The sequence below is a fragment of the Ptychodera flava genome, chromosome 16 (assembly GCF_041260155.1).
Source record: "Ptychodera flava strain L36383 chromosome 16, AS_Pfla_20210202, whole genome shotgun sequence".
Classification (NCBI taxonomy): domain Eukaryota; kingdom Metazoa; phylum Hemichordata; class Enteropneusta; family Ptychoderidae; genus Ptychodera; species Ptychodera flava.
The window spans coordinates 16,645,107-16,667,841 of record NC_091943.1 but is presented as its reverse complement, the minus strand read 5'-3'; the positions used below and the strand labels follow the sequence as shown (position 1 = coordinate 16,667,841).

The window sequence follows — 22,735 nt, the reverse complement described above, 5'->3', positions numbered from 1 at the left end:
CGATCTGTTTGTGAGTCATGGGTCCTGTGATGGCAGTTACTACAAGGAAGCGACTACCATACACCACGGACGATAAAACACTCACCCATAGCATCTTCGCCCTCTGCTGTCTATGCCTATAGCTATGATGCAATAAGCAAGTGACAGAAAAATCAGTCCTCATCCTTTAATGATTACAATCGGAGACAGAGATATACCATAAAGTTGAAGCGAACCGCGAATGGAAGTGCATCAAAAGTGGCAGTTTTGGTTCATTGAGACCAAGCTCAAAACAAAGGCACGATGGCTCACGACGCGTTGACGATAGTTGAAAATAACAACCTAACAGCTTCAGCCATACTGTGTGCATTCATTACTCAATAACACCGAATGGAATACAATTGTTACATAGGTGTTAATGGCGGGCTTGACGTACGCACACAATCAATCTTCAACAAAGTGTGGGCGGGAATAATGCATTGCACACGCTAATTGGATAACTTACACGTTCAACATCTGCGAAAGGTGGGAAAGTAACGCAATTAAATCGCCCTGCGCAAAAACGCCAGCCAAAGAGCTGCACATCAAGTCGGTTGAAAGTGCAGCGTGTTTGAGAGCGATGAACATTTTAGGTGCTAAAAGCCCATCGGGAGACTGTGTAGTCACCCATAACTGACCCCTTCAATTTTATTTTTGTCAACAAACTCGGCAATGTGGAAATATCTGGGAAAATAAATAAAATTGTGAAATTTTGAAATTTCGCAAATCACTGAAGCAAGAGAGCAAACCGTTGCTTCTTGATAGAAGGGCATTGAACGACTTTATTGCCAGCATACATATAAGATAGTAACCATGGCAGCGAAAAAAAGGGACAATGAAACGTCAAAGCCACAATATTCGTGCATTTTACCCTTCACATATACCAACCTAGTGTTCTTCCTGCGGTAAGTTGGTTCCACTCTTCAAGATTCAGAGAAAGGTTTCACACTTCGGCTTTGCGCCTCGGTTGACTGGCACGGCGACCCGACCTATTCGCTCTTGTAGCGATAGTGTTCGTCAATGGCATTGACATTTAAGCGTCTTGGCAGTTAAGTATTCTTTGGTTGCCAGTGCTAACTCTTGTCGTCCAACCTAGCGCAATGACGTCACTGTGACGTTATAGATAGCGCAAGTTGTTTCCCGCCCTGTCGAGCGATTAATAGTCCGTCGTGTGTGTGTATGTAAGTCTTGAGAGCGTGAAGTCTCGCACCTTCATGAAAGAGTTACCTCTGCGGCCTCGATTCACCCGGTTACAGAAAATCGCTATAGTACAAGTATTGCACAACTAAGACAATAAGGACGGGTTTAATTGGTTAAGCTTACACTTATCAGTTGTCGCTTCTATTAAAATCTCCCCTTTCTCAGAGTCAATCAACAGAAATGATTCATGTTTTCAAATTCGCTAAGATTATTAAGGCTGAAGTAATTAAAATTCTGTTTTGCGTCCCTGAGAGCGTAACCTATTTTTGAGGTTTTCATGAAAATAAAAACACAGAGTGTGTTTCTGAATAGCATTTTACTGCTTAGCTTTTTACTTCCTACAAATCTTTGTTTTACAAATTTTGCGAAATGAGCTCAGAACGCCTCCATGCTTGCAGTATTCATATTATAGTGTAATTTATAGAGTTGAAAATCAAGTTTATATTTCATTCTTAAAATGGGTCCTCATATTATATGGAAGCAGCCAAGTAAAGCGTGAGTAAAATCTTCTCTGTTTTATTTGAACTACTTACCCGTGTACCTTTTGAAATTTTGAGTGGACACAAACAATGTAATATTTAATTAATCTTGACCTAGAGAAAATGGTATCGATTTTGTTGACTCTCGCTCACCTTAAATATGTTTCATTTTTGTTTCGCAGTCAGTCTTGATATTTCACCATTAGCCTAAACACTGCGTCATAATTTCATTGAATTTCATGATAATTTATCTGATTATGAAATTGATTGATTGATTGATTGATTGATTACTACCACAGGTCAACAGGAGTACGCCCCAAAACAATCCTGGTAAAATATATACTTGATAGTGCACAGACGAATACACAACTTATCACGAACATACAAGAACAAACTGAATAAATCAAATTTCTAACAAATAGCGGACACTCTGAATAATATCAACGATTGTGTTTAAAAGTTCTACAATGATGTTTAATGCTATTCTTCTCAGAAAGGAAATCCGTGTGCGACTTGTGAAGAAAGCTGATTGTTATAACCTCCAATTGTTCTCTGTGTTTTCTAACACCAATCTTACATTTGATTGGATGAAAAAAATCGGTTTCCTTTTCAATACTCGTTGAACAGAAAATGGAATATGATGACATGATAAAATGTGACAATCACTTCTGTTGTTAGGGATAACGTGCACAAAAAATTGGACCCAGGAGACTTCAACGTCTAAAAAGAGTGGCAAACCAAAATAACTTTATGCATTTATTAATGAAGTTAAAAGTCATTGGTTTTGATCAAAAACAAACAAACAAAATATTGTGAAACGATACATTTTCTAGACGCCATAACCATTTCATAAACTTAAAGGCCAACGCCTTCGTTTAAATTGCTTCTACATGACCTTTGAAATTCAAGTTTTCTCCGAATCACAAGCTCATCCAAATGTCAATTGATGGTGAACCATATTTTTCACTTTTCCTTTTCTGACAGTTTTCTAGTCCTTCCTTTTAAAGGGTAATGTGTACGGGCAACAATCATAGTCATACAGCGAAGCGCTGAATTTTCATGTAAGAACGCACTTACGAGGTGAACTGCAGACGTCACGGTTGTATGAGAATAATATTCACCCCGTGGCAAAAAAAAAATTGAATATTGGATATAGATTACAAAGAGAGAGGTTAAGGGCCTTAAGTGTCGTTTATTCAGGTTAGATATAGAAGGTTGAATATTATAAAATTTCTAGCGTGCCTTGGTTTCTCTAGCATGCCTTGATGTCTGGGCCTAACATGCCGTCGTTTTAGGAGAAGACCAGCAAAATTTAGGTACATACGTTTCCTACTTCATAATGTTTGGAAGAATGTGATTAAAAAAAAATATTATCCAACAGGCGAACCCAATTGAGCAACAGGGGCGTAGGAAGCAATTCTTTGGTTGGGGGGGGGGGGGGGAGCAAGCGTTACTATTTTCTGGTGATTGATTTACGATAAAAAATTAAAACGAATGAATTACATAAATAATTCAAATGGGTAGAAATAGATCAATATAAAGTGTAAAATATGATAATTAAAGCTCTATCACTATCTCTAATGTTCGGCCATTCTTTCAGTATTGTGTTTTGTGTATTAACTGCAGCAGCCTGTTGAACTCCTCTCCGCATGACATACCATGCATAGAAAAACTACTTGTGTGCAAGCATCATTTTTATCAAAAATTTAAGTTAGGTCTCGGCTAAAATCCAGATGTCAACTGTAAAAATGCCCGTTATAGTAAATTAGCTTTGTTGGAAAACAAAATAGGGGAATGTTAATTTTTGGTGCTTTACTGCAGTAACATGTGTAATGTATCTTGATGAACAATTTACCATACTCTCTTTATCATGTAATTCCGCCACCGACTCCCTTAGGCAACGTAATCTTGTAATTTCGCCTTGTAGATGCAAACTACATGAACACCCACTCATTAATTCAGGAAGCACCAAAACTTAGTATATAACAGACATTTCCGCAATGTTTGGATCAAATTTAGTTTAACTCGAAGATAATCTGGTGATTTATTGCATTTGTGAAAATCTGAAATGCGAGTGTAAGTATGATTTCACGGATTGCGTAAAAGTGGATCAGTGGATGTAATTTTCAAAACTGTCAACAAGTTTCACCATTATTAGTGTGATTAGCATTCTTGTTATACTGGTTGCCGTTATGTTTTGCTCAATTGCAAGGGCTTTCCTCGTGAGGCCAATTAAATCAAATTTCGCGAGAGTGATTTTCCACTTGTCGATAGTATAATCCAACCCTGGCTCGGAAAGTAGTCGTAATTATTCCATACATAACATCGTTTGTTAAACATATGTTTGTTAAGTTTAAACATATAAGTTTGTTAAGTTTCGTCTGATTGGCTAAATGACCAATACAGTCATGCAGCCTCTTAGCCAATTACACTGTATGTTCCATGATGCGACAAAACGTGTGCCCTCACATGTTTGATTTGTATACTTTCGAGCAGACTCTGTGAGTGCGTCATTCTCAAGAACCATTTTGCTTTAGACTAATATGTAAAAGTTGATCAATAGCTAGTTGTAGTCAGTGTATATAAGTTGATGTTGGGGGAGGGGGGCAAAAGTACGTCTTGCACGAAACTCGCAACAAAAGCTCAGTTCCGACGACTGTTTCCCTTTAATACTCAGAAACCTTCACAGTTCTTGTTCATTTTACACTATTAAAGGTAGACTGGGCCTCGGGGACAGATATTCGGACTCTCAAACTTTTGCGATATTCTTTTGGCCTGCCACTTGTTGGATTTCATGCTTATGGAGTAAATGAAGGTTCCTTCCGACTTATTAAAATCGAAAATCAAATTTTACCCCATAGAGGTAACACGGAGATGGCGGCCATTTTCAGTTAAAAATATCAGTAAATATTAGGTGTTTTCCTTCCGGAAAATGCCGAGAGAGTTTGACCGGTTAAGAAGGCTTGACTACGCAGTTTCTGCGTAGTGAAACTTCATTACGTATTCATGGTGACCCCTGGCCAGCTGTCAATAACTTTGGGGGCTTTTGTCTTTTGGCCTGCTTTGCATATGCGTCGTTGGACACGACCTGCCAATCACCCAGGTAGTCAATTAAACTATTAATTGACTGTTTACCAACCCAATTAACACTATCCAGCAGTATCAGTCATATTTTAATCGCGTGGCCGGGTGGGCACAACGTAGGAACGCGTGTATTTCTATGTGTACGTTTCACTTGTGGTGTTGTTTGTACCATCGTGTGTTTGAAGTCCTTGTTTCAAATACAGCATTACCTTCAAGGTGACAGGCTTACTATTAATGTTCAGTATCATTGCACCAAGTTCTGCCCACGGTGAAAACCACCTGTTTTGCCTACTAATTACTGCCCGTCGCTGCCCGTCCTGAATGTAGCCTATCTATAGCTACAGTAATCACATAAATCATTTATCAGTTTTGATATATACTCCTAAATTGTAAGTTTGATCAAAATCGAGACCACATTCAAGGGCGATGCAGACTGTCCATGTACGCACACACAGTGACAAGAAGGCGGCAAACACCTACTCACCAAGCACATCGAATCGGCGAAAAGAAGCATAAAAAAGCTAGGCTCATCGCCAAAACAAACGCGCCAAGCGCTAACAAAACCCATACCAAGCGGCCCTTTTCAGGGCCACCAAATACTCCAAAAAGGGAACTACCAAAAAATACGATAAAATGACACAGAACACACAAACACTTAAAAGAAATAACAAAAATCGTACACATAACAAACAACTGAAACACAACATTAAATACAAAATAAACAATCACAGTAACGTAACAGAAAACATGGCCGTGGAAATAAATCAGCTATTTCCAAAGAAAAGCCTGTCGGAGAAGAAATGACACATCATTTGAACATTATTAATAGGACTAAGCAGAGCCTATGTGTTATCCGTCTACCAATCAGACTCTTGGTAACTTTCATCCAATGACTGTGGACTATAATCTCCCGCCAAAAAAATGTTTATCCTTTGGTGTTCTATTACATTCGGTGCATGCGCTTTGGCGCCTTTATATGTAATTGCTACAGTTGTGTTCCGGTTGGCGCCTTTTCTATCTCACGGCGTGTTCAGTAATAAAGCTTGTGTGTTCTTAGCATGAACAGGCAGTGTTCGAAATAACGCCTGTCCGGCAGTCCGAGACTGGCTATTTTTCCACCGGACTGGTAAAATAAAAAAGTTACCAGTCCGTCGGACAGGTTGAATTCACCGTGGGGTCGACAATTAACTTTGGCCGATCATGATTCATAGACCGTTATGTGACACTGGCCGTCCTGGATAGCGCCGCCAACCCTATCTTTGGCCCCTCCTCATGTATTGCAAGTAAGAAACAAGCCGATTGTACAAAATGACGCATGACCTTGAAAATCAACCAATCAAAGTAGATTTTGCATGAGTTTCAAAGTACTGAGGCAATCGACAATAACACGTAATTGCGCGGTGTTAAGTTTTAAGGAATTATGATCCGCTATTATCTAGGCCTACCAACTCTCCCGGCTAAACGAAGAACACCGGAGGAAACCTTACGGGCAAACAGGGAGTATGATGCCACGAAACGTATGAGAACAATTGTTCAGTCATGGAAAATTGAATTTAAAGATTGGTTAGTCACTGACGATAGTGCCAACGAGCAGAAGTTGTACTGCAAATTATGCACAACTGTGTACGCGCCCATTCATGCCATTGCCAAGTACAAAAAATACTCGACAGGTTCATTTGAAGAGTCTCTACAAATCTCAGACACGAGGCTCTGAAAACGCATGAAACTTCAGAGGGGCATAAATATGTACCTCGATGCAAAAAATGCTGCTCCAGGTGACTCGGTAGTGAAAAAGATACTGCAATCGATGAACACTGAAACATTTGATAAGCTGTCTATAAAACTATTCAGAAACGCTCATGCTCATGCAAAACTGTGTATATTGTGTACCTGTTTTCTCCCAGACTCATGACTTTAAATATATGATTGTATTCTGTTATACATAGAAACTGACAATACGCATTGTGAATACAAAGTAAAGTACTCACGTATTGTGCAGTATGTACCTTGCAATTGATGTTTGTTTATAAATAAAGGTTGTTTAAAGTGAAAGATGATTCCATCCCATCTTCATTTGTTCACAGACAAGGTAATAGCCTATTACAGTATAGGTAACTCTTAGTTGTATTTGATTGCGTTTAATTGCAGGCATAATATCAGGACTGGCAAGTTTTTGGCAGGACAGGCAACTTTTTAAAGTTACCAGTCCTGTTGACTGGTTGATATTTTCCACGAATTTCGAACACTGCTTCAGTGTCGTTCGCAGTTCTGTATATAAGTCAGACAAGAACCTTGATCATAAAACCCCATCACGACATTTTTTGGTGCCGAGACCAGGATGAGAATATCCGAACTTTCATAAATTGTTGTAACTGTTGAGTCAATTAACTCTTTGAAATTTCTAAGTTTTTTGTTCAAACGAATCATTTATTGATAATTCATATTGAAAGTGTTCAAGATTATCTTTCGTCGCCGGGAGAATGTCGGAGAACAAATGACACATCATTTGAACATTATTAATAGGACTAAGCAGAGCCTATGTGTTATCCGTCTACCAATCAGACTCTTTGGTAACTTTCATCCAATGACTGTGGACTATAATCTCCCGCCAAAAAAATGTTTATCCTTTGGTGTTCTATTACATTCGGTGCATGCGCTTTGGCGCCTTTATATGTAATTGCTACAGTTGTGTTCCGGTTGGCGCCTTTTCTATCTCACGGCGTGTTCAGTAATAAAGCTTGTGTGTTCTTAGCATGAACTGGTGTCGTTCGCAGTTCTGTATATAAGTCAGACAAGAACCTTGATCATAAACCCCATCACGACAAAGCCGACAACAACATGAAATTCAACAACAACCTATCATCGCTCAAACTATGAAACTCCGAAAAATAGTACTAGGCAAAAGCCTTAAAATTCATTCGGACACCAACAAAACCAAACAGAATAAAACCACCTCAGGATTTCAACAAATAAAGTCGTATAATGTGACTACGCTACATCGTGAGACACAAACAATCGCAACAACACCAATTCAAAGAAAAGTCAAATTGGACTCCACGAACAACAAAAAAACAAAAACTTGAAAGCTATCTGAAGCTTCTAAACTCGCACTTCTAGAGATACCCTTTCAAACAAGGAAACAAAACATGTCGCGTGCCTCTGTGCTCCATTGGGGTAGTGGGTTATGGGTACCTCATCCTGTAAATGGGCAAAGCACCCGTTGGATGATGGACTGAAATAAAAAAAAAGAATCGCGATAAACCAGCTTGCAAACATTGGACAAATTTTGGGAAAATAACTCTTCGACAAGGGTCGGTTTTTCGTTATTGTCAACACAAACGATTACGTACTCGAATGCGAAAGGCAATTACGTAACACTGAGTATTATACACAACAAGCCAGAACAAACAGTAAACAAAGTAAACGAACTATTAATTAAAATGTACGAGAACAAGCACATCAACCAGGATACTTGTAAGTATCTTGATCCAATAAACATAAAATCCGTACCCCGCAGTGGTACTTATTGCCTAAAAATTCACAAACCTCCGCAAAAATCTAAAAGACACACCAGTCAAAACAAAATTTACCGAAGTAAAGAAATATAGAACAAACAAACCGAACCACCAAACGGACTCACAACGTGACCAAAATTAATATACTTGCCTCGCTAATCGGAAAGCAAGACCACTAAAATGCATTAAAATAAATTTTCACAAACACAAACTAAGGAAAGAATCTACACTGCGACTGATGAGAAACCACACTCGGGTTTCGAAACGCAAGCGTCAAAGGGCGACTCTATCAACTTTTGTAACAACATAGGTCCGGCTGCCAGTGCGTCTCGCCATAAGCTTTCCCCACACAAACAAAACATTACCGTACACACTAATCCAAACGTCTCTACAAATATCCAAAGCGAAACAAACATTTCATTAACACAAACAATCGGATAAGAATGTAGGAACACATTTTCGAAACGAATCAAACACAAACTCGACACAAAAACAATTTAGGATAGTTAGGTGGGGAGCCTGTTTCACATTTTTTACATCTCGCTATACTGTCTATGATTCTAAAAATAAAGTCATCTGCCACTTTTTCTGTATACGCGGTTTGGCAAAACTCATCTCTTCAATCGAAAGTCGGGCGATTTCATGGTTCTTTGGGGCACTTAAGTGTACGTCGAGCTTAAGGAATGTAGTTACATTCGCGATGTTTTATTCGAAAATTATTTATTCCTTCAAGGGCAAATGCACATAATTTATGCTGTTGGAAATACTGGCCGCTCATAAACAAGACAATAAACTCAATATATGTGCATCTTTACTTATATTGTCAAAGTACCACCGACACCCACAAAAAACCAAATGGTTCAGTCCAGGTATTTGCAACTCTGCCATCCGACTGGTCAACAGGAAATCAACCATAGGTGTCTTTTGGCACGCGTATACGCCAGTCACCTAGGCGACGGTAATCTGCACCACTTATCACCATCGGGAAGGTACTCCTCCCCATATACCACTGGTGATCCCACCCTCAAGGCACTGCGTCATTCGACCAAGCATTGTTATTGTAATTTCCTGCATAAAATTAACAGCGAGGTCAACCGGTCAAACTCTCTCGGCATTTTCTCTCATGGCTTCTCTGGTACAAAATTTGTACGGTGAGTCCCGAATTTTATTCTTGATTTTGAAAGAGAATGGTTGAAAGTATCGCTGGGGTAGGTGACAGAAAAAGTTTAAGTATTGCATTTTCTCAGTTGGAATGTAAATCACTGTTGACTACTTTCAATCCTACAACTATTCTCACAGTATCGCGTATCGCCTGCTACGGTAGAACGCGCCTCGGGGACAGATATTCGGACTCTCAAACTTTCACAATTCTTTTCTGATCTACCACTTGTGGGGGTTCATTTTAATGCTCTTGGTGTAAGAAAACTTTTCACCGGCTTAGTTGTCCGAAAATCGAAAATTTTATTTTCTTCTCATAGCGTTAACACAAGGATGGTCGCCATTTTGAATTTCAAATATCGGGAAATCTCAGGTAATTCGTCCCTCTAGTACCAAATTTTGTACGGTGACCCCTAATTTGTATCGTTGATTTGGTAAGAGAATTGTCTACAGCTTCATGGAGGGAAGGTTTGAACAAAAGGTTTAAGTCTTTCACTTTCGAGGTGCATACTACCTTAATTAATCTTAATATTATATAGGGCTCAGCCCTTGGTGTCGCGCCAGGGGTTATTAAAGATTGGCAATGTTATTTGTATTGATTCATGATAAACTGTAATTGTTACTTCATAAACGTTTATATGACAACTACCAGTATGCCCAGTTTCCCTCTGATGAAAGCAGTTCACGTACGTAGTAGGTACACGACGTCAAACCCTGCAGCAGGGCAGGTATAGATTTTCTGTAGCGTGTAAAAAATTTGGACAAAGATTGGCAATTTTTACAATGATAACAGCCTATTGCGATAAACAAGGGACGTATTATGCAATCATTATCATTGCAATGGTAACCGCACTGCCAACCTTCCACTTGCAAGCTGAAAACTATAGCGTTCCGTCTAAAAACTGGCAATTTTTGAATCTAATTATTGACACAGGGGGCGCTCTTCTATAATTTAATCCCAGCATTCTTTGCGTATGCTCCCGTTCATATGCACGACAGTTTTCTCCCTTTATCTATATTAACGATATTTTGTATCAGCGACAATGTGCATAATAACGTTTACTGGCTAATAAAAGAGGTATATTTTATAAAAGGCATGTATATAATAGTAATTTGTTTCGTTTTTGTTTATTTACGAGTACTCAAAAAAAAACATGGCGGCGCCCGTGAAAGAAGGGTACACTTCGGTACTCGCATAGTATATTATGAATAAGCGCATGCGTAGTCAGTAAGCCGCTGGCGCGACTATTACACAATCATTGTTGGTAAGGTCACATTTTGAAACGGGAAGCCGAAAGTTGTCTTTCTATGCACTGTCTTTCATTGGGATGAGCTGAACAGTGACAAGTTGCAGAGGCACACTCACAGGGTACACAGGCTTGTTGTTTATTTGTGTGTATGTTTGTGTTTGTTTATTTGTTATTTTTAATAAAATAACAGCGAAAAACTGTTTTGTTAATATTTGTCAATAAAGAGCAGTTTATTTGTTTGTTTATTTATTTATTTGTTTGTTGATACGTATTTCCGATGGTTAGGGTTAGGGTTAGGCTTAAGTTAGGGTTAGGGTTAGGGTTAGGGTTAGGTTAGGGTTAGGGTTAGGCTTATTCACTCCCTCTATATATTCAGACAAGGGGAGCAACTGGGATTCCAACATCTGTATTTTCAAGTCAAGAAAAACACACCAAATAAATGCCAGACAATTGAAATATTGGGTTTGTGGCAGCATCGTGTCCTGTACTTACCACACCTATCCTTTAATTCGATGGACAGAGCAAAAATCGGCGATATTTAGCATCTTTCTCCTTTGATTCGTACAGTTTGTACGGCAAAACGTAAGTGTCACACTTTGGCGGGTTAGTACGTCAGTGAAATTCAAATCGGACCAATCAGATAGCTTGTTAGCCCTGCCTTGGCCCGAACTGGAGACGTTACCGTTGTGGGGCTCGAATCAGGATGATTTTACTTTGGCGCATTTTGCCATGTTCAGTTTCCCTTTACGAATCGTCGACAACTTTGTATGCCGCAACATTCACTTTAGTCTTATGAGAAGAAGGTTCCACTAGAGCATTTCAACTATACATCTGTGCGAAACGCACTCATTTCCAATCAGTTCGTGAGATATACGAGCCTATTAAATGGAAAAAACATGAGCGTAAACCCGGAAGTATAAAACAAATACAGAGAGACCGTCGCCACGCCACGGTTGAATTTCCGCGGCTGGAAAAGTTGTTCTTGGTATTGGTTTAATTCTAATAGTTTTCTAGCTATCGAAAGTAAACTACGGGCAGTAACCTTCAAACTACGAACAATACTGTACTTGTCCGAGTTTACTATAAGCCCCCGGTTCAGCAACACTGAACGGTGGTAAAAACTGTGGAGGGGCTCGAGCATCCCATTTTTTGGCTTTCTACCACGGTCGCTTAATTTATGCTATTTTATGCACGATGTTTTTCAACTCCTCTGGATGTGTCTATCGCTTTCCAAATCAACTTTATCCAAAGGTTACAGAAGTGACATTTTGGTAAAATTTCAGCGTCGAAAAAAACCCCCCAAACTTGAAACAAAGACGTCATGTACATGTATGCTGCTGATCTGAGTGTATGTGACAGTGGCATGGCATGCATATTGCCTACACGGAAAGGCAACTCAATATTCCTGTATCAAACCGTATACATCTTGTGAAAACAACAACATAGCAGTGATTGTAATAGTCACCAGGAAAAAGGCTTCACAAATGAAAGGATAATTGCTTCAAACAAAAGCAACTGCATGTTCACATGAAACAGACATCGTGGCCGTCAATGAAAATAAACCATGGCAGACGTTGTGAGACTATTCTATTTAGGCGACGGGGTGAGCAGGGTCAAAGAATCAGAAAGTACTGGAAAAACGTGTCATTTTCCTTACGTTGCTGTCAAGGGAACTCGAGTTTCCCATTGTTTTTACATCTTTAATGGTTACTTTATTATTTTAAAGTATTATCCGTTGTCATGAACAGTGAATCAAGGACTTTTTTGTTGCATTCTCGATATCTGCGAACACGTATTAGTCACAGGCACGACTGCATCTTGCTGTGGTATAGTCGCTTGAGAACTGGCGTTCGCGTATACTGCTGTGAGTCTAACAAGCTGCCTGATTGGTCCGATTTGAATTTCACTGACGTACTAACCCGCCAAAGTGTGACACTTACGTTTTGCCGTACAAACTGTACGAATCAAAGGAGGAAGATGCTAAATATCGCCGATTTTTGCCCTTTCCATCGAATTAAAGGATAGGTGTGGTAAGTACAGGACATGATGCTGCCACAAACCCAATATTTCAATTGTCCGGCATTTATTTAGTGTGTTTTTCTTGACTTGAAAATACAGATGTTGGAATCCCAGTTGCTCCCCTTGTCTCAATATATAGAGGGAGTGAATAAGCCTAACCCTAACCCTAACCCTAACTTAAGCCTAACCCTAACCCTAACCCTAACCCTAACCCTAACTTAAGCCTAACCCTAACCCTAACCCTAACTTAAGCCTAACCCTAACCCTAACCATCGGAAATACGTATCAACAAACAAACAAACAAATAAATAAACAAATAAATAAACAAATAAATAAACTGCTCTTTATTGACAAATATTAACAAAACAGCTTTACGCTGTTATTTTATTAAAAATAACAAATAAACAAACACAAACACATACACACAAACAAACAGACACAAATAAACAACAAGCCCGTGTACCCTGTGGCACACTATGCAAGTTTGCATACCTACCGTATTGTGTTGTAAAAAGGCGTGTCAGCACGTCACTCACTCTTTAAACGTCAGTAGCACTGAATAAGTTGGCGGCGCACCTCATTTCATGGATCCAAAGTTTGAAAAAAATCACTAAATAACCAAAGGTATCGGTGACGTATTCCTTTCATATGAATTCAGTTCGGGCATTTCCGGACAATAAATACGAAGAAAGATACGCGGATATTTTCAGTTCACCCTTGCTGTTACATGTATGAATGGAGTACATCCTAGCATGATCCTAGATACTCAAGGAAGCGAAACTGTGGGATTTAGTTTCTGTGCACCCTGACGATTACCGCTAATACCATCTGAGACTCTCAATTCAATTCGCTTTTAAATGTATCTAGTTCAGATCCAAGGGAAAGTTGACTTTGTGATAACCAATTTTCATCGAAACTGACGATTACAGTATCTAAAACGCCTTCTTCGATATCTCGTTTGAGATCTCTTCTCCATACGGTAGTTTACGCGTAGATTTTTTTGTCGTATTTTGTGATTGTGTTAACAATTAAGAAATAACCATTACATTTTCAGTAAGCGGAAAATTGTAGTGTATGGAGCTATGTGAGAGCTGTCCACTTCCTCAGGAACACGATTAAATGACCTCAGCATGGGGCAGTGACCGGACACCGAAAGGAATCCCACCTCCTAAACGCTCCTGATGAATGTCCTGACCTCCTTGACCTCTCAACAGCTTGCTGGCCGCTCCCAGTTTTTTACGGGTGTCTAAAACAGCGTCGCGGCAGCAACAGAAAGTTCACTCTCGTCCCACTTGGCTGAAAACGCCCCCGTATCAAGTGTTTTCTGTGCATACGTCAGTTCAGAATCCGGCAACGGCAGAGTTCTGCGGTGTGCAAGTTTGCCCGGCTGGAGAGGAAAAATCGACCGATTTATTTGTACCTCAAGATTCCCTAACAGGCGCTTCAAAGTCGAAAATGTCGGGTAAGGCTGAATCGAATTCTTTAAATGGTCTGGCGCTTGGTATGTCGTACCTTTCAGATAGGTGTGTCTAGTACAATTTGTCTCCCTGAAAACCGTTTACATACGTGACTATGAATCGCCCGTTCCGATGAAGTTGTCATCCGCGCGGTATGATCGCAATGTCGACCACAGAAATGTTCAGAAACGGTACTTGGATCCCCTCGTTCAGTGGGCCAGGCACCGCCTGGGAGGCATAACGAATAACCTTTGACCTCTTTATAAGGTCCTGGTTAGAGTTCCTACGTTATTAACCGAGATTCAACGCATTGGGTAACACCAAATGTTAGGAAAATGCACTGGGACCTAATGTCATAACGACCGTCCAGAAATTCAAGGCTCCAAGTATTTCCGTTTGCCTGCCCGTGAACCGCCCAGGTCTTCGGAAAGAAGCCTAGCCAAGAAGTTCGTCAGGCTCTTCCTGACGTCACTGTCCTACATAATTTACCTTGACGTTCGAGGACACTGTTGCTTTGAAGGTTGGATTTTATAATCATAAGGCATGACCTTGCAAGTATGTATTTCATGCGGCATGCACGTAAAACCGAAACACCCAATTTTCGCGATGCTTCCCTTGCGTGCTATCTGATACCTACATCAAATTCAGTCATAAAGAAAATGGCAATTCTCATGGTGAATGAAAAATACTTTACTGCGCAAATTCCAATACATTTAATCAACAGTCTCAGTTGTGCAAATTTAGTATAAATTGATATTATTTGAAACAGACATTTTAGCCATGCATTTCTCTAACAGTAAAAAAGGGGAAGAAATTTGAATATTGAAGCGTTTAATGGTTTCGTTGAAAGTCTACGGTTTAATACACCACTCAGTTCCGTAGTCTTCCTGTTATAATATCTGTCCCCGTTTTGTTTACAAAATCATAAGGGCCGAACCATTAGGTCTGCTCAAGAGGGCAGTCAGAATTTGGGTATATTTTTTCATTTTTAGAATTTGTAACATAAGCTAATTTTTGAAAATTATCACTTCATTTATCTGTTCTAACGAATTTATTATCTCCTTTCAAATTAACAGTCTGACTTTAACAAAGAAGTGAAACGCCATGACCCCCATAAAGTGGGTCGCCTACTTATTCCGGGCTATTTCTGTAAAAACATTTTCCTTTCGATCCAAACGATCTTATTATTAATAGAGACTAAAATGTCTCTGAATCTAGAGAACACGTTTCTTTTTTGACATAATGTGAACTCCAGTCGCCAAATTCTCGGGAGCAAATGTTGCATACGCCCTACAAGGTTCCATGCACCGTATACAGCGTTGGAATCCACCGTCGTCGAAAACAAAAATGGGAAATTCGACAATACTAAAAGTTGTGGCACGATGACAGGCAATAGAGGGTACGTGAAATTGACACCGTAACCTGAGCATATATTTGTAAAACGTAACGTTTTTAGTCATTTGTCAGGGCTTAAAACCTTTGCTTTATATTATCACACCAGTATATAGGTGACGCTAATAAAGCGATCTTCTCTATCGAATAGTGAAAACGAGCGTGCTATATTCACTATTTAACACAATTTGAACACGCTTGAAAAAATGTCTTTCTGGACAATTCCAACCCATACTTTCAAAATACTGTATACAATTAACCACCTAAGCAACGGGAATACCAATCGGTTTCAACGCATTCGCTATCGTTCGTGCATATATTGTCGTGAACTGGTCAAAATCTCGTGGTATGCTATACCTATAGGTGTGGTCTATTGCTCACAAAAAGTATGCTGGGGTCTTCTGCCAGGTTTTGTTCAGTCCGCGAAGAAGGTGGAAATTTAATTCATGTAAAAAACATCCGACAAGTTCGAAGGTGATTTAAAATTTTACGGTATGTTAAGTCTTAAATTTTACTTATTTCACCCTCGACAGGTTTCAGTTGTATTGCTTAACAGTTAACAATGACGTTGCTGAAAGCAGAGAGATGTTAGTCAGTTTATCTAGATTACAATACGTTTTTTGTAAAAAAGTACTGAACAAGAGAACACAGGTAGGCATTTTGGTTTCATTTTACAGAATAGCTGCTTGGATTAGAAGCCTAGAAATGAAAATTACTTGTAATGTCATAATACTTGCATAGGTTGTATGTAGCATTTCGGTATGATAAATATTGATGTTTCCGATACAACGTTTGGAAAAACGTTTTACCCTGTCATTTTACACGGCTCGTACGACATTATGACAAAATTCAACCTCCTAAATAGCGACAAGCAGTCGTCATTTACCTTTATGTCTAGATTTCTAAAATGACCCTCGACAAATAATGACTTCCAACCAAGCGGGTTGCTGGCTAAGCGTGGAAGATTCATTCAAAAGACATTGCGTCGACATTCTTAACACTGCCGCTTGGTCAGCACACTTTGCCATAGCGTTTCGTACAGAATGAATTACAATGGAGAGTATCATCCTGAAATCTGGCAAGGTCACACCCAATTGAAATATGTTTCTATAGTAAGGCACTTACGGGTCTTTTGTGAAAGCTTCAGGAAAATTCTTGCACTTTTGTATGCAAAGTCAATGACATTGACTCAGACACTACGTGACGCACGGTTCGTCCTCCATCTTAAGGTAGAATGCGAATCGGGGACAGATATTCGGACTCTCAAACTTTTCCTATTCTTTTCTGATCTTCCACTTGTGGGCGCTCATTTTAAAGCTCGTAGATTAAGCAAAAAATCACCATCTTTGTTTTTCGAAAAATCGAAAATTTTATTTTTCCCCTTAAAGTTAACACAGGGATGGCGGCCATTTTGAATTGCCATGTTGAATATCGGTAAATGTCAGGTAATTTATTTCTCAAGTACAAAAATTTGCAAGGTGACGCATGATTTTTATTATTGGTTTGGCCAGAGGATGGTTGAAAGCTTCACTGAGTGAAGTTTGAACAAAAGTTTAAGTCTTTCACTTTCGAGGCGCACAACTACCTTAATCGGCACATTGCTGTTAGTGCAAACATATTTTGTATATTGAAAATTATGTACTACTGATTTCAGGGCAGTATTCTTCTGTTATTCTCGACGGTGTGACAAAGACACCACACTAAAGAAAAGTGTACTCATTGAAAAATCCAAACCAGGTTTTAAGAAACAGGACACGCGCCAACATTAAGAAAGAAACAGGGGGTGAGGACATGACACGCCAGGCATAGAACTGCATTAATGAACGGTGTTAATTTCGTCAGTGAAATGGCTCGAGGAGAATTTCAGCATTCAGCGAATTACTGGAGGGAAGAAATAGTAATTACATTTTTCACTTTCGTAGACAGGTTTATCAGATTAAACGAGCCGTTTGGACTGAAATTCACAAAGACATGCATGACCCGGGGTCAGTTTAAACTTAATGCTATAAGACTGTTATATAGTCATGATACGCCCTTTATCCATGTTAATCTTGCATAAAAGAAATAGACAGATATTACGAATTCCTGCCGAGAGCAATGTTGACACTCGTGCTGATAATAATAATAATGATAACAATGAAGACGATGACCTCGACAGTGGCGATGATGATGATGATGATGATGATGATGATGATGATGATGATGATGATGACGACGACGACGACGACGACGCGATGATGATGATGATGATGATGATGACGACGACGACGACGACGACGACGACGCGATGATGATGATGATGATGATGATGATGATGATGATGATGATGATGACGACGACGACGACGACGCGATGATGATGATGATGATGATGATGACGACGACGACGACGACGACGACGCGATGATGATGATGATGATGATGATAACTATGATGACGATGGTGACGACGACGATGATGATGACGTGACGATGATGATGATCAGGAGGAGGAGGAGCAGAGGAGGACGACTGCGCCGCCAACGACAGCGACCATAAGAGTCTTGCTCTCCTTCCTCCCTGAGAGAATGTTCATGGTCCTTTCTCTATATACATATTGATGTAGCGACATAAGAATATGTAAGTTCAAACTCATACACAATGCCAGGATTTGCTGTGTGGATTTCCTTTCCTAAACATTTTCTTTAAGGTAGTATGCGCCTTTAAAGTGAAAGACTTCTACTTTTGCTCAAACTTTCCTGAAGGAGTACTTCAACCATTCTCTTTCAAAATTAAGAATAAAAAGTAGGATGGGTGGTCACTGTGCAAATTTTCGTACTAGAGAAACAAATTGCCCAAGATTTATCTATATTTGAAATTGAAAATGGCCGCCATCCCTGTGTTAACTCTGTGGAGAAAAATAAAATTCTCGATTTTCGATGAACTAAGGCCGTTAAACATTCTCTTATACCAAGAGCTTTAAAATGAACCCCCACAAGTGGTAGAGCAGAAAAGAATTGTTAAAGATTGAGAGTCCGACTGTCTGTCGCCGAGGCGCGTTCTACCTTAATGTCAACGTTCTTGGATAAACTAGCTGAACACGCACCCGGAGTTAACGCGAAGCATGGTAGGCCTAAAGCTCGTCGATTTTAAAGGTCGCTGCACTGCACCAATATAAGTTCTCTCACACAGCCCCTGGTTCATTAGCCTGTAATCTGAAATGTATACTAGTGCGCCCTGAAAAAGCCGACTGGACCAGCCTGACCAGGCAAGCTGAGAGCCAAGCGTCAAGCCAAATCTCCGGTCTCAACAATTCAGAATAAGAGGAGAAAAAAGCCACACAATTACAGTGTTGCCATCGAGAGTCTGTGAGATATCCAGGGTCTCCATCGATACCCAGCCAGAAAAGAATACAACTGAATGAAATCGAGTGTTTTATTGAGTTTTTATACCGACACATTTTTTAAATAGCAGCACAGTCAAGAAATTGTCGTGTTTCGTCTCACAGAATCTAAGAAATACTCATCGATCTGATAAAAACGATATAATGATTACCTTCTATTTAAGTATTTCTGTTGAAATAGCTCGCAAAAAAGAACAAGTAATGTTCTCTACACTGCGTTATATGATAATAATGATGATGGTAATGATGATGGTGATGATGATGATGATGATGATGATGATGATGATGATGATGATGATGATGATGATGATGATGATGAAAACGATCAACAACTATTTCTGTATATACATAGGGCGCTTGAAGGAACCATGTTGAATTGAGATTCGTATCACTCTAGATAAACCACTTACCAGAACCGCAACGTAGGGTGATTTCACTTGTCGATAAAAAGGCATTCGTAAACCGTTGATGCATCTCCGAATAAAACTTTGGATAATAATCTTTGGAAATGAGAGGAAAAACAAGCAACAGAAAACAAAAAACAAACACTAGTGGGTCTCATCAGCTGAATTACTGATAATTTGGCTGCATATCTCGCATGTATCGACTCACGAGACATGTTGATTTGAACGAAACGAAAACATTGAGTGCTGTTCATAATTATTACAGGGATTACGTTTTGGGAATTCTTTCCTGAAGTTTATCCTGGAGCGCATGTCATCTTAATTCCCATATTTCTTTATCTCTAAAAACGTAAATAGCGATTTAGATAGCGTGAACGCCCAGGGGTCTGCAGAATTGGCTGTTTGGGGTGAAACCAGCGAGGTACATGTAAGTTGTCACTGTATATGTTCTACCGGTAGAGGGAGCTTTCCAAGAGGACTGTGTTGCTGCACACAATAAGTACAGACGGCTTCATGGTGTACCCGAGCTGTCGTTATCCGAAGAGCTAGCAACGTCCGCGCAGATGTGGGCCGATCGCATCGTCGAGAGAGGATATTTGCAAAATAGTGACAACGTCTGTAAGTCAATAATAATTCCTTACTTTGCCGATAAATGATATGATCAAAGCCACATTTTTGTGAATAATACATGAAAAGATTCAGAGATTAAAATCTCGAGGGAACGCCCCCCCCCCCCCAAATTTAGCTATGGTTTATGTGAAGGGCAGTTTCTTCGGAATTCGAATGCAGAAATGTTGCCAATTGTAACCTATGGTAAATAGTACATCCATAAATACATAGATACATATATAAAATGTACACATAGACACAGATACATAGATACATATATAAATACATACACACGTACACACATACATACAGACAGACAGACAGACAGACAGACAGACAGACAGACAGACAGACAGACAGACAGACATACATACATACATACATACATACATACATGTTTGAATTAAGCTTGTGATTGTCACACTCGTTGCTACTTGCAGTGTTCGGTGAAAACATTCTTCTAGCCGTAGAGGACGTCAGCGGCGAAGAAGTTGCCGACTTGTGGTACAACGAGGAAGAGAATTACGACTACGAGCAGTCAAGATGGAACAGAGGTAATGTTAAGTGTCGATCTTATCACAAGGTGCTATTCATGCAGTTCTGTCAATTTCTCACCGTTGGTGTTAATGTCGCACTTAACATTTTTTAATGTGCGGCATGACATAGGTTTAATGTCTTGCTTGTCACGTGTCAAGGTGGCAGTCTGTGAAGATCACTATGGTTTACACGTCAGCTGCATTTCAAAAAGTCTTGTATTTTAGACAAACTGACAGGTTCAGTTGTATAGTATATTTGCACATAGGCAAAGAGAACGGTCAAGGAACTTGGTTTCAACGATTTGTTTCTCAAAAGGAAAGAATTTCATCTACAACACATATGACGGCAAGGTAGTGTATCGCAAGTCGGATTTTTCGCTCTTTCCAACCTGCTTCCTTCATGACATTTTTTCTGTCGACAAATACTAGTTAAAGATGAACACAAAAGGCTAGCGATCAAAGAAATATTTGTTCATCTTAAACAGACCATGCATGACTGGCACTGTTCGAAGCCTGTGTTCATCGTACTTCCAAAAGTTCGCTGGAGAATATTCATCAAAGTAAAGTGCACCAGGACCAGTTAAAATGTTTTGTTCTCTAAGGCTTTGTCCGAATCAATAGAGATTTTTGTCTCATTGTATTTTCAGCCTGGGGAGTTTTTAAGTTTAAGTTGAAAATCATCACTGATGAGTCTCTGAGCTTTGTCGCCTTCGTCTTCACGCGTAAGAATAATATTTCACGGTCCCTTTCCCTGAAACCATACCTGCAAAAACGTCTTTTCATCCCATTATACATCAGAGTGCCTGCTTTTTTCCCTCAACAGATTGCAGACATTTTACCCAGATGGTGTGGAAAAGCTGCACAGATATCGGCGTGGGCAAGGCCAGAATGAGGGATGACGGGAAATTCGTCATCGTCATCCATTACAAACCCTGCGGCAACAACAACGGTCGCGGAGAGTTCAAGAAAAATGTCGTGCCGAAGATCTAATCTGCTTTCAACTTTCCAAGACCCCAAACATCACAAATGCCTGAAAAGCAGTGACGAACGCAAGCCACGGCTTCCTTTTCCTTCTTCAACCGCACAACGTCACTCAAAACAGCGCCCTCATTTGAAGTAAAGAAGAGAATTTCCACCAAAATTATTGATTGAAATGATTTTTTTTTTCTAAAAGTCCTTTCCTTGGAATATCCGCAGTTGAAATCACAGATATAAAAGCTCGACGGAAACTTTATGAATAAGCTAGGTGCTTAGAACTAATGTTTATTTACGCAATAATGTAACTCCTCCTGGCCAATCACAGACGAAAGCAAACTGTGCAAGAACATTATGGAGTGCAACGTTTGCTTTCGTCCATTATGGGCCGGTAGGGAGTACATTATTGCTGTCATTTTATGGTTTTAGCAATGTCAATGCATTTTTAGATGTAGAAACACCTGGGGCCCAAAATACTGGATAATCAAATACATTATCAGGAATAATCTGGGGTGACGTCACAAAATTCACTGGTATTGACGAAGCTATTATAATATAATAATCCTTATTCTATTATTTTTGAGCCTTGAGAATAAGATTTGTGATGTTAACTTACAGACGAATCCGCTTTTCTAAGTTTTAGCTTCGACTTTGCAATATCGAATAGAATGGAATAATTTGATATATTTTAATAACCTGATCGATTATTATAATTCAGCTTGGCTGTATACCTAATCGGGAAAACTTTTACTTATTAAGTTTACGGTTCTCCTTAGCTCTGTCTAGGACAGCGAAGTCAACATCTCTGTCACAAGTAAAATTAAGATTTTTCATGTGTCAGTCAGTATGGACGAACACGTTTTAGTTGTAACTTTTTGTAATAAAATATTTGTCTTGAAACTTTTCGTTAGTGTAGTTCTTCACGTCGAAGGGCTTTGGGTCGACAGCGAATATATATGTGTCGTGAATATTGAATATTGAAGGTTGCTTAGAGATGTACAATATCACGTGTCAAGATACTTCGAAATAAATTTGGACTCAACTTTGTGTTTGCAAAAAATTGTCTCGATCATGAAGGCGTGCATGGGCGGAATGTACAAAGTTCAGAACCAGGTCCTAGGTTTGAACAAGGGTAATAAAGTCTTGTCGGTGCCTTGAAAACACAGCCAGGTGGAAGAAGAGAAACATATATGTTTCACCTCTGTGACACGATCCAGACAATTAAGGAACACAGGCAGAAAAAAGATGGACTTGTAAAA

The 22,735-nt window shown here is 39.5% G+C and overlaps 1 protein-coding gene across 1 annotated transcript; it reads left to right on the top strand.

Annotated features, from left to right (window-relative positions):
* The first annotated feature begins 13,949 nt into the window (after positions 1 to 13,949).
* On the top strand, positions 13,950 to 22,376 carry LOC139114141 (Golgi-associated plant pathogenesis-related protein 1-like). The gene is made up of 4 exons (XM_070675685.1): positions 13,950 to 14,185; positions 19,816 to 19,974; positions 20,406 to 20,519; positions 21,325 to 22,376. Exons 1-4 carry the CDS (start codon positions 14,179 to 14,181, stop codon positions 21,489 to 21,491), a joined length of 447 nt encoding a protein of 148 aa, XP_070531786.1. The 5' UTR covers positions 13,950 to 14,178; the 3' UTR covers positions 21,492 to 22,376.
* Positions 22,377 to 22,735: the final 359 nt, after the last annotated feature.

What these genes read in the sequence shown, in the direction of transcription:
- LOC139114141 (XM_070675685.1), top strand. An exon ending in GCAAAATAGTGACAACGTCT is followed by an intron (nt 19,975 to 20,405) that starts GTAAGTCAATAA and finishes TGCTACTTGCAG; the next exon opens with TGTTCGGTGAAAACATTCTT. An exon ending in GCAGTCAAGATGGAACAGAG is followed by an intron (nt 20,520 to 21,324) that starts GTAATGTTAAGT and finishes TTCCCTCAACAG; the next exon opens with ATTGCAGACATTTTACCCAG.